Consider the following 16,018-nt stretch of genomic DNA (forward strand, 5'->3'; position numbering starts at 1 on the left):
GAGTGCATGCATATTGGACGCGCTTTCATTAAGCCACAGGGAGATAGAATTGACGCAAGCTACAATGATGCTGTCCACCGTGAGTATTTAAATCTCAAATAATTACATTCAGGTAAGTTTTAAAAATTAATTCCTGTGTCCCACTGGCCACATTTCAAGTTTAAAAAGATGAATGTAGCTAGTTGCTGCCATTTGAACCATATCGGGACATCATGGAAAGTTCTGTCAAGCAACTCTCAGACAGTGGCAGGATCTGGAAGATACCTGAGTAGAGGCTCAAGGCCATAAGGCTCAGAATATCAATCAGTAAACGTGAGTCTCACAATTGAGCATCCATGAGGGGGAGAAGTTAACTGTGGAGGACAGAGGTGTTCAGCACCTAAAGACATGCTTGAAGCCACATGTATATGCCAGCCTATTGCGTGGCTAGATGTTCCAAATGTGTAGAGCCAATAGCCTACAGATCTTTTAATAGAGGAAGTGGAAACCTAAGGCCCACTGCAGATACTGTAGACTTCTCTTAAGGTAGCAGCTAAGTGGCACTCATGTCACTGACTTCTGAACCACACTTCCAGGCAAAGTAGTGTGATTATGCTGGCTGCTTCCGAGTCCCAGGGCATGTCCATTGTGACAGCAATGTCCAGCTCTGTGTTCAACAGCAGGTGGATTTCCCAGCCCTAAAACAGAACACCTCTAGCACCAGAGGCTCTAATATCCAGAGATGATAGAGCACTCCACAGCAGACAGGACAGGAGGGCTCAATGAACAGCTAGTGCCAGGAAGTTGCTCATTAGCTTGCTCAGCCTGCTCTAAGGGCCAGGAGGGTTTGCCACAGGGCAGATGAAGAGTGCCAGTTTGGAGGAGAATCTCTGAGAGGCACCTAGCTGGATGTTTCTAGAAAGAAGCGTGCATTCATTTTTCAGGATGGCTCTCAGTAAGTGCCACTAGGTGGGTGGCTTAAAGGAGACATGAATTCTCAAAGGTGCTAGGCGACAGTTGAGATGCGGAGACAGAGCAGTGCTGTTTCTGCTAGCCCAGCCATCTGTTTTATTATCGGAACTTTATGTGGTTTAATCTACCATCTTGGAAGTTAATATGGTTTGAAAAAATGTCTGTAATAAATCCTTTCTTTCTTGCACATAAGCTTATCCTGTTATTCATTCGGAGAAAATTAGTTTCTCTCTATCCACCCTAAATAAATATGGAAAAAAGCACTTAGAGAATATCAGTCTCAGGGAGTATCGAGTTTTGAGCCTGCCCTGGGGCCCTGGTCAAGTCCTCTGGTCTATGATGTCATTCTTCACCAGTGTCTGTTGGAAACAGAGTCTGTATTCTCCTGGAAACTCCAGAGCATTTTGACTGGCCTCAGTGGCAGTTGCCCACCTTTATCTCCTTCCCACTCACACTAATGTAGTCTCAAATTTGCATTTATTTATTAGGGAGCACACATTATAGTGTGCAGAGGTCAAAGGATGCCTGTAAGCATCAGTTCTCTCCTCCCATGTAGGTCCTAGTCTAGAGCTTAGTTCCTGAGGCTTGGTAGGATGACATTCATGAATAAAAGCTTCGGGTGTGCAAGACCAGTGCTTAATACAAACAAGGTTAAACACATAAACTCCAGAGCTCAACTGCCTGGGTTCACATCCACCTTTGTTACTTTTAAGCTGTGTATAAGTAAGAACATTTTGACGGTTTTTCTTCTATTGAGTATGGTCATGGAATCATAAGGATAAATAGCCAAGTAACATCTTGCCCAAGATTTAAATGCTTACTTCCAATGTGGGTATTCAGAGCGCAAATCACTTATGAAACAGTTGCAAGCACCACTGTTTCAGGGAAAATGCAAATTAAACCCATACTAAAAGCACTGCCTACCTACTCAAACTTGAAAAGTTAAATACATCTCTTCCACTCCTAGGCATTTATCTACAAGAAAAACTGTATGTCCATGCAAAGGTTTGCACTTAAAATGAGTTGCATATTTATGTGTAATAATAAAAAAGTGGAAACAGCCCAAATGGCCAATAGTGGAATACTAGTCAGCAATAAAAAGATGAACTTTTTGTGGGGTATGAGTGTGTGTGTGTGTCTGTGTGTGTGTGCGTGTGCATGCACCTGTGTGAGGATGCGCATGCATGTAAGGTCCAGAAGTCAGCATGAACATATATATAAACACATTGAAGTGCCCACTTAAAAAAAGATGAATTCTTGGGACTAGAGAGCTGTCTCAGTGGTTAAGAATATTTGTCATTCATAGAGAGGATCTGGGTTTGGTTCCCGGCACACATAACCTCCTGTAACTCCAGTTCTAGGCAGGGATCTTGCACTCTCTTTGGCCTCCATAGGCACTGCATGCATATAGTATACATACATACTTTAACACACATATAAAATAAACTTTATAAAAATAGTACTGGTGGTGTTTAAATGAGTGTCCATGGTATAGAAAATTTTCTGAAAATATTATTTGAAAGTCACTGTATAAAAAAAACATTTGAGATGAAATATTTTCAAAGAACATTGTATTAGCTATGTTTATTTGAGGCTGGGTTCTCTCCCCATCTCCCCATAACCTAGTTATGCTTGCATTTCCATGATGGACATGGATAAAGCTGAAATAGGGACCAGGTGATACAATCAGTTAGCAGGTTGAGTTCTAGAGCCTACACTCTCATCTAGCACCTTGCACATATGTGCAGCAATTGTCTCATGTGGAGAAGAGTATAACACTATCCCACATGATTACTGTATAAATCAAAATTAACAGATGGATGTGAGTGAGGGCTGGAGAGGTGGCTCACTAGGCAAAGGCACCTGCAGCCAAGTTCAGGTCCCCAGGTCTGCTTGATAGGAGAGAACTGACTCCTACAAACTGCCCTCTGGTCTCTGCACAAGTGCCCTCATATGTAGACACACACACATAAACAGATGACTGTGATGAATTATTTAAATGAATATGAGCATGTCCTGAGAATTCTAAAGCAATATGAATGAATATACCAGTCATGATGACAGTGGAAGGGAGGGGCTAGATAAGCATCGGTGTCTTTGCACACTGGGTGACAGAGAGCAAATGAGGTTAAACCACGTTTTAACAACAACACTAAGAACCTTACCTCATGGGGAACAGCTTGTTTCTCAAAGACTGGCAGACCCACAGCACAATTGCCTAGGACATGCAGAGAGGACATGCAAAGCGTGGTGGCACATACCTGCAAGCCCAACCCTCCAGAGGTATAGCACTTCCTGGGATAGGTTTTAAGACTCTGGATTGCTGGGTCCTATCCTCTACTCATCCAATCAGAATCAGGCACCAGGGTTTTAAGGAATATTCCTTCATGGGAGATGGCAGTAGCAGTTAGTAAGCATCTTTAGAGACACTTGCCTTGAACTTGACATCCCTCATTGAGGAGCATGTGCTGCTCGAGGCAATTGCTCTGGGGAACCTTGTCTTCAGCCTCCAGAAGAGATGATGCATCTGTCATAATGGCTGGAGATGCAGATAAATTAAAACCATCACGAGCACTCTCCTCATTGACTTCCCTCTGCTGCTGAACCCTTATGCTCTTGGGGTTACAAGTGGCTGAAGATTATTCTAACAGATCATAATCTTCATAAAGTAAATACGTTTTACTTCATTTCTTTTCATTTTCTCCTTTCCAGGAGATAGGGTTGCATATTGGTGACTCACTTTGGATAGCTGATTTGAGATGTATAGCTTAATGCCAATATGAATCCTATTTCAATGTGTGAATTATACTTGAAAATTTAAAAAGTGACCCATTTGTGTCAACTGAAGTGTCTAACACAACTAACAAAGACCAGAGTCTCCATCTCCTGTCTCTTACCATTTGAGCCTGTCCAAGATTCTCTTTGTTCAGTCACAAGGAGAGAATATATTTCTTCTCTGACCCAAAGATGTCAAATCCACCTGTAACCAATTTCTCTATCAAAAGGTATCAAGCAAGTATACTTAATCCTCTCATTTTGTGAACCATTATTTTATTCATTTGGGCCAGATTTAAAATAAAACAGTTTTTCTGGGCCAAATGGAACCATTCCAGGAGGCAGAAGGGCCTGGAAGGACAGATGTAGCCTGTGGAGTAGATGCCCTCTCTTAGTGTGAAAGTCCCTGGTCATGTAGGAATGCAGGAAGGTTGCCAGCTGTTCCAGTATTTTTTTCCAAATGGAGAATAGAAATAATCCTTTATACATTGGAGATGAAGAGAAAAACACACCGAGTGAAGGAAAAGAACTATCTCCATGTCACCTTTAACTGGTGCTCCTCAAGCTTGTAACCTTAGATTTGCATCATTACTCAAAACAAGAAAAAAATCAGTCAAAAACTATGCCAGTAAGTTCTTGTACTGACACAGTCAGTGTTAGAATCAGCCCTGCCCCCAAAATGAATTTATATGTGTGTATGTGTATATATATGCAAGTATGTTTACATATATATACATATATATATATATGTATGAGCATAAAATTCAGCTAAAATAGGAGCTGAATCTTTATGGGGTACCAGAATAGTCAAAGAACTACTAATCTGAGCAACAACTTGTAACATTTTAAGCACTGTGGCTTTCTGATGCACAGTAACAGGACAAGGTCTAGGTCTTCATTTTCCTTGAAACCTGGATTGTTCACCCACCTAGGCACCCCTGGTGGTGTCCCTCACACAAACAGAGTACAGCATGACAAGTCAAATGGCTAGAGCCAAGATCAAAGTATTGCACCAAGTGTTGTCAGGGCAGATGGAGACAGGACTGTACTCTGTTTGTGGAGCAACATGGCCATGGATGGCAGGGTAGAGTACGTTTCCCTCTGGAAGGATAACTTTCCCTTACCTATGCCAGAGCATGGGTAGTGATGGTGTAATTTATGCTAAGAACCAGTGCTTGAGGGGCAGTCAGCAGACTGTGTCTCTACTTGAGAGCCAAAGCGTTATATGAACAGCAGACTTCCAGTCGACTTGTGGAGTATAAAGAATCAGCTCTTCCCATTGGAAGATGCTGTATGGTCTGGAAGATTTTTGTCAGTTTCCAAGAATCTAAATGGCTTCTGGCATGTGAAACAGTAAATGCCTTTCATTCTCCACTCTTCTAGTTGGCATTTTACTGATGAGAAAGCTTAGGGCTATGGATTATGGTGAATGCCTACCTAATGAAGAGCATACTAAAGCAGCTTGATCTTCATTCTCACGACCTTCCTCTTCATTGTCCTGGGAATCTTGAGTTGGAAACTCATACTAGAGTAGACTTGGCTAAAATGAGACAGCTAACCTATCATTTTCCATCACTGCACTTGGCAGACATCACTAATTGATCACAGATGTCTTTCCTACTGAGCCCAGATGTTCTCTCAGACTCTGCTGCACTACGGATGATCTCATCTTGTTCTATCACCCAATCTCTATAACATGATTTAAATCTCTAAATACAGGACCTCGAACTGTTTGTTATGTCTAGTAAAATTGTCTGCACCAATGCCTAGTTAATTCTCTGGGGTAACTGGTAGGGTTTTAATTTGCCAGCCCTAGTGACTTCCAGGAGGGTATTTATAGTTTGGAGCAAGGGGATGCACCACAAGATTAACTTGCTTGAAGGTTAATAATAAAAGTCATAATCATTGTGGGTTTTCTTTCTTTTTTCTTTTAGGTGGACAGGACAGAGGTGATTCGTACCTGCATAAACCCAGTATACTCAAAACTGTTTACGGTGGACTTTTACTTTGAAGAGGTTCAGCGTCTCCGGTTTGAAGTCCATGACATCAGCAGCAATCACAATGGGCTGAAGGAGGCTGATTTCCTGGGTGGCATGGAGTGTACACTTGGCCAGGTAGGCAGGAGACGTGCCTTGTGCCTTCCCACCTGCTAGCCTTCCTCCCCCCATCTGATCTTTGCTCTTTTCCTCCTTTAATTTTCTTTAATAACAAACAAACTGTTGCATTTTCCAACATTTTCTAGCTACGGTCATATCAATTATATTTACAAAAGGATGTTCATAGAAATATGTGAAGTTACTTATTTTGCACAGTTAATCGTCTTCCTTTCTGAATTTTCTCATTGTGTTGGTCATTTACACAACAACTGGGGCTGGAGAGATGGCTCAGCCATTAAAGGCTAGGATCTCAACCTAAAATTTATACAACAACTGCATACTGGGCACATCACACAGGGTGGGCGCCATCCTCTATTCTTGTATCTGTTAGAGCTGTCATATCCTGTCCCTTTACAGATTTCCCATCTCCCAACTGAACTGTAAGACTCACACACAGTGCTCCTCATTCAAATATTTTCAAAGTCTCTGAAGACAAAAAAATAAAAAGACCCAAGAAAGGAACTAAATGCTTGGTGATTAAATAGATACTTCAATGAAATCCCAGTGGGGATGTGAAATGAGCATCATTATTATGTATAGGATGAAGATTACCATACACAGGATAAGGGTGTCATAGGTACTTTTACTGGGGAGAAATTGGCATGGTCAGCACCACAGTTGACTAGTAAGATCTCTCCCTACAATTTTGTTCCTTTGACCAAACAAAAAGCAGATTGGTTAAGTGACCTGCTAGTGGTTCTCAACCTGTGGGTCATGACCCCTTTGGAGTTGCATATCAGATATCCTGCATATCATATATCTACATTACGATTCATAACTAGCAAAAGGATAGTTATGAAGTAAAAACAAACTTTTAGGGTTGGAGGTCACCACAACATGAAGAATTGTGCTAAAGGGTCACAGCATTAGGAAGGTTGAGTACCACTGTGCTAAAGGCTCACCCTTATAAGTGGCAGAGCCAGCACTGGCCCCAAGCTTCTCCTGGCATCTCTTTTTGTCTCCCTCCTTCTGCTGTACCCAGAGTATAATGGAGCGTTCACAAGAAATAAATCAGTGGGGGAAAATTAAATAGACTCAGTTCAACCTCAAAATGCCAAGAGTTGATTTTTTGGTCTAAGAGATTAGTGTCTTCAAATACTGGGGCTTGGTACTGGTACTGGAGGATGCAGGAACATGAGTCAGCTGAGCAGGGTCTGAGAATCAAGTGTGTGTGGGCGGGGTGAGAAAGGAATGGGGAGGGCTTGGCTTCTCCTGCTTTTCTGGGTCACAATTTTTTTTCTGAAACTGCAGAGTGGGATGTTAAGTCAGGTTGTCTGACTTTGTGACCTCAGGGTCCCAGTGCATATGATGGGGTTTGGCTGATTTTGAGAATTTCAAGGTGGCAGGTTTCTCAAAGTCTTGGGTCTGTTTGATGGCCCTGGTTTAGGGGTTTAGTGCTGAGGAATCGAGGTGCAAAACATGTTCTGACCCACCAAATAAAATGAACCATATATGTGGAGAAAGTGTGATCCATCTACTCATATTGTGGATCCCTTTTATAGTGCTATGGGCCTTCACAATGAGGGGGAGGCCTTTGTACAAGAAAGAGTTAAAGAAGATTCTGTAGGACCAAACTCTGTGAGCAAACAAACAAACAAAAAAAAAACATAGCTTTTGGCAAAGGAGGGAAGGAGACTCTTCCAGTAAGGAAGTTGTGTGAACAAGCCATGAAGGTCACATGAATGGTGAATGTACCAGGAGTATGGGAGAGGAGGAGCCTGGTGTCAGAATTCTGTGAACTAGTAAAGATTAAACATCAGAGCCCTTTGCAGCTGGGGCCTCCTGCCAAGGCAGCGTGGTACACTATCATTTATAGAGCTGCAGTTTCTCACAGAGAAGGACTTCAAATTACAGTAGCCTAATGCCCCAGAAAGCCTGCATTCATTCCCTGACTCAGGAGAAGGCAAGCAAGCATGTGTGCATGCGTGCGTGCGTGTGTGTCTGTGTGTGTGTGTGTGTGTGCACGCACATGTGTTTGCCCTTCTGCATGCCACTTATCAGAAGGAATTTCTCCTAGGGGATAAGAAGGCAACACAGAATGTCTCCATCAGCCTTTTCCAGAAGTAGAGTGCTCACCCTTACTGGAACATACCTATTTTCTTAAAGAAAACCAAAGGCTGGATACAGAAATTTGCCTAAGGGAGGCAGAGAGAGAAACTGAGTACACAGAATCTCCTCTTCCATTTATAGAATCACTCTACCAACTTCTCAAGAGAGTCAATGGTAGATAATTGTAGGGTATTGCTGGGGACAGTACCTTTAGGTGTAAATTAAATGAATGACTTATAGATTTAGTGTGGTTGTGTGGAAAATATTTAACTATGTAAAGATGTGTTGTATTTGTTTGTGTTGCAGAATAATTGTTCAACTATGTAAAGACGTGTTGCATTTGTTTACCTTGCCTGCTTAAGGCACATGATTGGTCTAATAAAAAACTGAAGGGCCAATAGCTAACAGTAGGGGGCAGAGAGAATAAGTAGGGAAGAATCTGGGAGAAAGAAAGGGAGACATCAGGGGCCAGTCAGCCAGCCAGCCAGCTGACATAGTGCATAACTGGAGCTTAATTCTGTTAGGAACATTCTGGAAGCCAGTGCATAGCAAACATCAGAGTATGTTCTCTAGGGATGGAAAAACAAAAGGGTCATCTACACACTGTGCCTGAAAACATTCTGGGCAGCCATTGGTTGAGGTCTGTTCATGGTCTGGGGACATCAGGGTCCCAGCATTCCTAGCTGACTTCCTGGGTAGCAAAGAAGTCTTTAAGGATTGGCAGAAGCTTCAGGTAAAGAAGTTCAGGGGCTGGTGATAGGAAGTCATTAATGTGTGCTCATTTCTCAGGGCTAGTGATCGAAACAGGAGGCTGATACACTTATTCTTTGTTTCTTATTACAGTTTGCCTGTTCAATGCCCAGTCACACATTTTATTAGCAGTCATACCTTGATCATTCTAGGATCGTTATTTTTTGCCATGTGGCCATGTGAAAAAACAGCCCCATCCCTAACTCAGAAGGGAATCGTGCATGAGCTCAGCCACAGATCTCACCCTTCCACTTGCTGAAGTTTGGCTTAGGGCTATGCCTGTGGCCAGTACTAATAAATCCTAAGAATGTTATGTGAAAGCACCTAGTATAGAGACACAAAGATCATTTACCTTTGCCTGAGATTCCTGGAACACTGTAGTGTCTTGAAGCAAGGCTAGGAGTATGTATAACCCCACAAGCTGACAGAAGTTAAAGATCGTCATGGAGGCACAGGCTTGACCTGCTGACTCTGAAGCCAACTCCAGTTGACATGCCAGCCTATGTCATTGATAATCACCTCATTCTACTGGCCATGTGATTGGTAAGACTGGCTTTCCCTACACATTTGCATTCAGTACTGCTTGGCTTCAGTCAATCAAAGCATCCCATTTTTTAGGGCTAGAGTGGTTGGTTTGCAAGAGGCAATATTACATTTATTCATTTATTTTGTCATTCAATAAACATATACCAGGTTCTCTGGATATGCTAAATACCATGCTTGGTGCTACCCAGAGAAGCTATAGTTAGCTGGGTGACATCGACCTGTAGATAAACAGTAAGTGCATATAGTTAAATGCTACAATGGACATGTGTTCCAGGAGTGTTAAAGTAAAGGCTTATCTGCCTAACAGGCGTCAGAGAACTCATAGTAAAGGCTTACCTGCCTAATGGGCATCAGAGAACTCATAGGAAAGACTTACCTGCCTAACGGGCATCAGAGAAGTCATAGGAAAGATGACTCTGAACTTGGACTTTAAGTTAAGAGCAGTTCACCAGCTCAGAAAAACAAAAATGAGACTTTCCAAGCAAAATGACCAGAACATACAAAGACACAGTGAGATGGAGTGTCAGGATGATGGCAGAGAGATCTGAAAAGACTGAGCATAGCTGGATGGTCAAAAGAGGATGGGAAAGAGGATAAAGATGCTGACATGAGAGGAAGAGCCGGGCCATGCCACTTTAAGTGCTTTTTTCCCTATAAAACCGGAAGAACTTCGTTTCAACACATCAAGGCCTCGGTAACCATGGAAGGGCAATATTGGACGCATTTATTAGAAAGAGCACTTTGGCATGCTCACGAAGGATTCCCAGGAGCAGAGAGATGAGGAGGCAAGAAAGCACTTAGGAGATTAGTGCAACAGCAAAGGAGCAAGAGGGACCACAGTGGAGGGGACCCAGAGGAGGATGTCCAGGGCAGAGCCAGCAGTCAGCAAGCCTGGGAGACTGTGAGAGAGCTGGGTCTGTCAGGTAACTTGAAAGTGCTTTGACAGTCCCTGAATGTAATCATTCAAGGGAGGGGTAAGGAATCACATGGGATACCTACCTGCAATTAAGCTCAGGATGTCTGTGGGGGGGTGGGAGTTGCTAGTGACTGCTGCCCACGTGGGTCTGGAACGGATGATGTCGTTTTAGGAAATAGTCCTGAATGATGATGTTAGGCAGCATGGAAGGAAGTGGTTAGCAAGCAGGATGATGCGTGTTTTCATTTGTGAAGGAAATCCATTGAACATGTCACATTTGAATGACCCAACCGATCCTTAAAAGTGCACTGAATATTAAGGCCATCTTTCTTCATTGTATTTCAGATGAAGAGTGTGAACTTGATGTCTTAAAATTAAACAACAGCCTTTCTTTGTTGCGTGTCCTCTACATAGAGAGTAACAATCCAGACAGGTGCATTTGTTCTGAGAGCCGTGGAGGGCAGGGAAAGACCTTTATCCTTCACGGTTTAGAAATTGAAACACTGACATGAAGGGAAATGTCCCCTTTTTGTTCTGTTTTTTATTAGTTTTTTTGGTGTTTTTCAAAATTGTTGTTCTGTGTTCCTTCTTGACACCTGCAGTGATAAAGAGGATTTTGTCTTGTGTAGGTAAGGCAGGCAAAGAATGGCTAGATGTCAACCCCGGGAGTGTCCTGGCCAGTGTCCCAGCTGTGGCTTCTGAAGGCTCAGGTATAAACCCTGTACTGTTTAATAGCTTATTAATGTTCTCAGACAGATTCTAGCTCAGTGATCCCAGTTTGTTGATCAAAAGACAAATTCTTCACACTGTTGAAGCCTTAGTTCTTCATTTACCAATAGAGACACCATAATGACACCACTTGGGGTTACTGTGAGGACCAGGCTCGGGAGAGATAGCTCAGTTTATGCAAGCACGATGACCCAAGTTTGGGGGTATGGTCCTCAGAACCAACGGAGGAAAAGAATTGAGTGTGGGGACATGAACTTGTAATTCTAGCTTTGGGGAACTAGAAACTCACTAGCCTGCCAACCTAGCCTAACTGGTGAGTTTCAGACCAATGAAAGACACTTTCTCCAAAAAACAAAGGGGACAGATGCCTGAGAAAATGCCATAGAAAGTTGTCTTCTGATCTCCATATCAATATGCATGGGCACATATGTACACACACACACACACACACACTCATGTATATACAAACATGAATGTGAGCACCTATACATGCACCTGCACACACAAGCATCCACCTATAGACATATATGCTCGCACATGAATTTCTACACAATTAGTGAGACAATGTTTATAAGATGCTGGGCAGAGTCCCTGGCATAGAGGAAGCACTTGGTGTGTTGTTGGAAGCTGTGTGAGAGAGAGCCATTTTTCATGTAGTGAGAATCTAGGGATGGATGAGAAGGATTAGCATTGTCAGGGGGAGGAAGAATTATAAAGGATGAGTTCCCACATCCTGGGCAGCCACCAATATTGAATGTATAATTTCACCTCGTTTGTATCTCATTCAGTCCAAAGATTCAAGTCACACACTGGCTCGCATGAATGCATGCCCTAGCATTTATTCTTCTAGGAGTACTTTATGTAAAATAAAATTGTTTTAAAATAGAATGTTGAAATAATCTGTATTTAACACTTATCTTGCTACAACTAAGGCCTACCAACAGAGATGAAGTGAATTCACCAAGACCACATAGGAAGTCACACGTGTGGAGCCTGCCTCCTCAGGCTTCCATGGGTACTTGGGGTGGTTACTGAGTTTCCTACTTGCTTACTCTGTCATGAGCAGCCTGACTTTTTGTTTAGGAAAGAAAAGCTGCAGTCCTCAGTCAGTTAGAAACTGGCATTGACTGTGCAGTTGGGTCCAAGCACAGCAAGTGACTCTGAGCAAAAAATGCCAAGAGAAGCCAAGGAAGATTCATGTCCTCAGAGAGGACACTGGGCAGAACTGTGCATTCTCAGCAGATGGGAGGCGGGGGAGAGTCATGTGGACACAGAGTGATCAGAGAGCCCTGCTTTCCTTCTGATGGGACTTACGAACCATCCTGCCAAACTAGACACACAGCTAAGCTTGTCTTCTGCTCCACCTAAAGGGGGACTTCACCCAGAAAGACAGGTTCTGTAACCACCTGGAAGAGCCAGCTGCCCCTTCCTCTGGCACTCTTTTCCACTTTCATTGCTTATTAACTCATTCACCCATCCTTATGTGTCCATCTTTCTTCACTTACCAAAGACAATGGTCATAAATAACAACAATGACTTCCCCAAGTTGCTGGGCTAGGGAGGTGCTGTACTGCACTTCACTTACTATCCCAGCATCCAGCAGAGAGAGACGCTACCCACTACTGTCATTGTCTTTACACAGTGGAGAAAACTAAGACCAAGCAACACAGGTGCATTGTCTAGTGTCACATGGCTCTTTATGGTTCTTTCCATTTATTCTAGTAGCTAGTTCTTCTCTAACTAGTACAAATTAGGAAGCAGTATTAGTGCAAAGCCAAGTTGGAGTTGACCTTGGAAGTGTTTGGTGGAGCATTTTTTCCAGTTAAAATTGTTTTGTGATTCAACAGAAGCAACACTTTTGCATAAGCATGACATTAGTTACCATCCCTCAAGAAGGACATTTGCTTTAGGATTATAATACAGGGGCTGGAGACTCAGTAAGTAAGAGCACTTGCTGCTCTTGTAGAGGACCTGAGTTCATTTCCCAGCACCCACAGTGGCAGCTCACAACTGCCTGTAACTATTTCCATGGATCCAACATCCTTTTCTCTTATTCATGGGTACCTGAACCCAGTGGCACAGATATACAGACATATACATAAGAAACCATCCTGAGTGAGGTAACCCAGTCACAAAAAGAGAAACATGGCATGTACTCTCTCATATATGGATTTTAGACATAGATCTGCGGAGTGCCAGCCTACAATCCTATGGCCAGACAGTCTGGGAAACAGAAACTACATTTAGTGGCTGGTTAAGTACTGAGCTGAACTCAAGAAAGCCAGTATCAGAGAGGGAGGACTGATGATCAAAGGGATTAAGACTGGGCTGGTTTAACCCCCAGAAACAGCTGACAAGGTTAACTCTTGAATCCCAGGCATCAGCCTGGGAATCCAGCATGGGACTGATCAAGACCCCCCTGAATCTGGGTGTCAGTGAGGAGGCCTAGGTAATCTATTGAGCCTTGGGCAGCAGATCAGTACCCATCCCAAGTATACACACGGACTTTGGACTCCCATAGAACAATGTGAGGTGCACTCTCACCCTGAACTCTTGGGGAAGGGTCTAGGCCCTGCCCTATATGAAATGACAGACTATGGACACCCCCATGGAGGGCCTCACCCTCCCTGGGGGAACGAGGGGATAACGGGGGGGGAATGGGGGGAGGGCACGGGAGGAGGGGAGGGAAAGGGAGGGGGACCTGGAACTGACTTGTGAAGCAACCTTGTTTCTTATCTAAATTTAAAAAAAAAAGAATAAAAAAAAAGAAAAAAAGAAAAAAACACTAAAAAAAACAAAATAAATCTTAAAATTGAAAGACTGCAACATGACTTCTTGAAAAGTGTTGGTATGACTCCCCATCTCCTAAAGCCATAATCTTACAAAATCAGCATCCAAGAGCATCCCCACCTGACCAGAATTCCTTCCTTGCCTAGCCATGTTGAACACACTCATTGCCTAAGTTCTTTCAGGCATTTTCTCCTCTCTATGCTTCAGCAACATTTACAGCCATATAAATCCTTCTTCTTATGGCCATGTATCTGCTCCTCAATGTATTTTCTTCTCCAAAATAACTTAGAACTCTATTGGTAAACCATTGAAGAGTACTGGACTTGTTGTCACAGGGTTCTCTGGCTTCTGTTATAACCAATGGATAACAAGCCACCTTTCCTGTATGACTGGCCACCACATGCATGCCTGGTGCTTGTGAAGATCAGAAGAGGGCTTCCAGTCCCCAAGCACTGGAGTTATAGAGCATTGTGAGCCACCATGTGAGTTCTGGGAATCAAACCCCAGTCCTCTGTAGGAATAGCTCTTAACCACTGTTCCATTTCTCTAGCCCTGAAACTTACAAAAATGCAGACTGCTGGGCATATCTCAGAGCACCTGATTCAGAGGATCTAGTGTAAGATTCCATAATGAGAATTTCCAAGTTCTCTAGTGATGCCCATTGTAATGGACCAGAGACTACATTCCAAGAACCCCGCACCTGCTACAGGGCCAGACTCTGACACTAGCTTTAGTGATGAAAGAAGCTAGTGATATAAGAAATTATCTAGAGAAAGTAATGACCAAGAAGCAAGGACAACATTTCATCATAAAGTATACATTTCCACAGCTTGGCTCATGGGTTATGTTCTTGAGAGAGAGAGACAGAGACAGAGACAGAGACAGAGACAGAGACAGAGACAGAGAGACAGAGAGAGAGACAGAGAGAGAGAGAGGAGATTATATACAGGTGCATGTTGTGGTCATGTGTGTCATGTGTGAATGTAGAGGCTGAATGGTAACCTCAGTCTTAGATATCATTCCTAGAGCACTATGTACCTTACTTTTGGAGATAACATCCCTATTGCCCTGAAACTCATCAAGTTGGTCATATCTGGCTAGTGTGTGAACCCCTGTCTCGTTTTCCTGGTGTTGGATTTACAAATACAGGCTGTCTTTTCTTCCCTCTCCCCTTTCCCCTTTTGCTTTCATGTATCATGTATGTATACATTTCTTTGCGCATGTGGGTTCATATGTGTATGTTGAGGTATGGGCACCTTTATGTTCCTACATGTGGAGGCCCAGGCAGTAATGTCAGAAGGCATCTTTACTGGCTCTTCCACCATATTTACTGAGTCAGAGTCTCTCAATCAAATGTAGAGCTCACCTATTTGGCTACTCTCCCTAGCCAGCTCGCTCATGGGACCCCCTGTCTCTGCCTTCTGAAATGGTAACTACAGGATAACCCATATTTACCTGGGTTTCTTATGATCTAAACTCTGGCGCATATGCTAGCATGTTGAGCTCTTTAACTACTGAGCCATCTCTCATTCCATCACTGCCTTTTTAAAATGTGGGTCCTAGGGTTGAACTAAGATCCTCATGCTTGCAAGGAAAGCACTTTACCAACTGTGCTGTCTATCCCATCAGCCCTTGATGGAGATCTTGGGTTGCCACTGTTTATTTCTGCTATCCATTAAATACAGTCACATGGACCTATTATCTAGAGAGTGGGTTTCCTTCCTGACACAGATAGATGTCCAGATTATATCAGCTCAACGACCCTTAAAAAGACCAATAGACCTTAAGTTGCCATGATCTATGGGAATTTGTTTTAGGGTCAGAATGGCCCCATTTGTGGATACCAAATGTGTCATCCAAACTCACTGTAATGCCCAGAGCAAGATTCCAAGGTCAGCATTTTGTTCTATAATATCTAGTGCACAAATGTGCTTTAAAATTGATGCCTGGGGAAGTCAAATTTACATATAGCAAGCAACTTATTTCCCCTTTGTTTCTCAGAGGAGAAGCATTCCCTAATTTTTCAGAATCACTGCAGTGGCAACTGCATAAGTGACAAATGATGCCACAGGTAAACAGTGTTATTTTAGCTCCCCCAGACTAGCTATGGAACCCCATAAAACAGTACTGCTCCCTACTGTTGACACTCTGCTCATAGGCAGGCAGGATTCAGGGTGCTTGTGGGTAAGCAAGCCCCCATGTCTCAAAGGAAAATACAATCCTTTCTTGTTCTTTTCTAGCTTTTCAGGCTAGTGACCTTCCATTCAGGCCCTAGGAAAGTCTCTGCTTACTCTGGAAGTCTCCTGTCACAGCTTTGCACCCTGTTTAGAGGGTACACAATTGTAGTCATGCATAA

At 43.0% G+C, this 16,018-nt stretch overlaps 1 protein-coding gene across 4 annotated transcripts in view; it reads left to right on the forward strand.

Annotated features, from left to right (window-relative positions):
• The window catches only part of Cpne4 (copine 4), a 473,640-nt gene that overhangs the window by 305,974 nt on the left and 151,648 nt on the right, over positions 1–16,018 (forward strand). For all 4 annotated transcript variants that reach the window (XM_040739639.1, XM_040739636.1, XM_040739638.1 and 1 more), the window contains exon 3: positions 5,661–5,840. In XM_040739639.1, the coding sequence (XP_040595573.1) occupies positions 5,661–5,840 (180 nt within the window). The remainder of the gene's footprint in view (positions 1–5,660; positions 5,841–16,018) is intronic.

The sequence above is a fragment of the Mesocricetus auratus genome, unplaced genomic scaffold (genome assembly GCF_017639785.1).
Source record: "Mesocricetus auratus isolate SY011 unplaced genomic scaffold, BCM_Maur_2.0 Super-Scaffold_100691, whole genome shotgun sequence".
Lineage (NCBI taxonomy): Eukaryota > Metazoa > Chordata > Mammalia > Rodentia > Cricetidae > Mesocricetus > Mesocricetus auratus.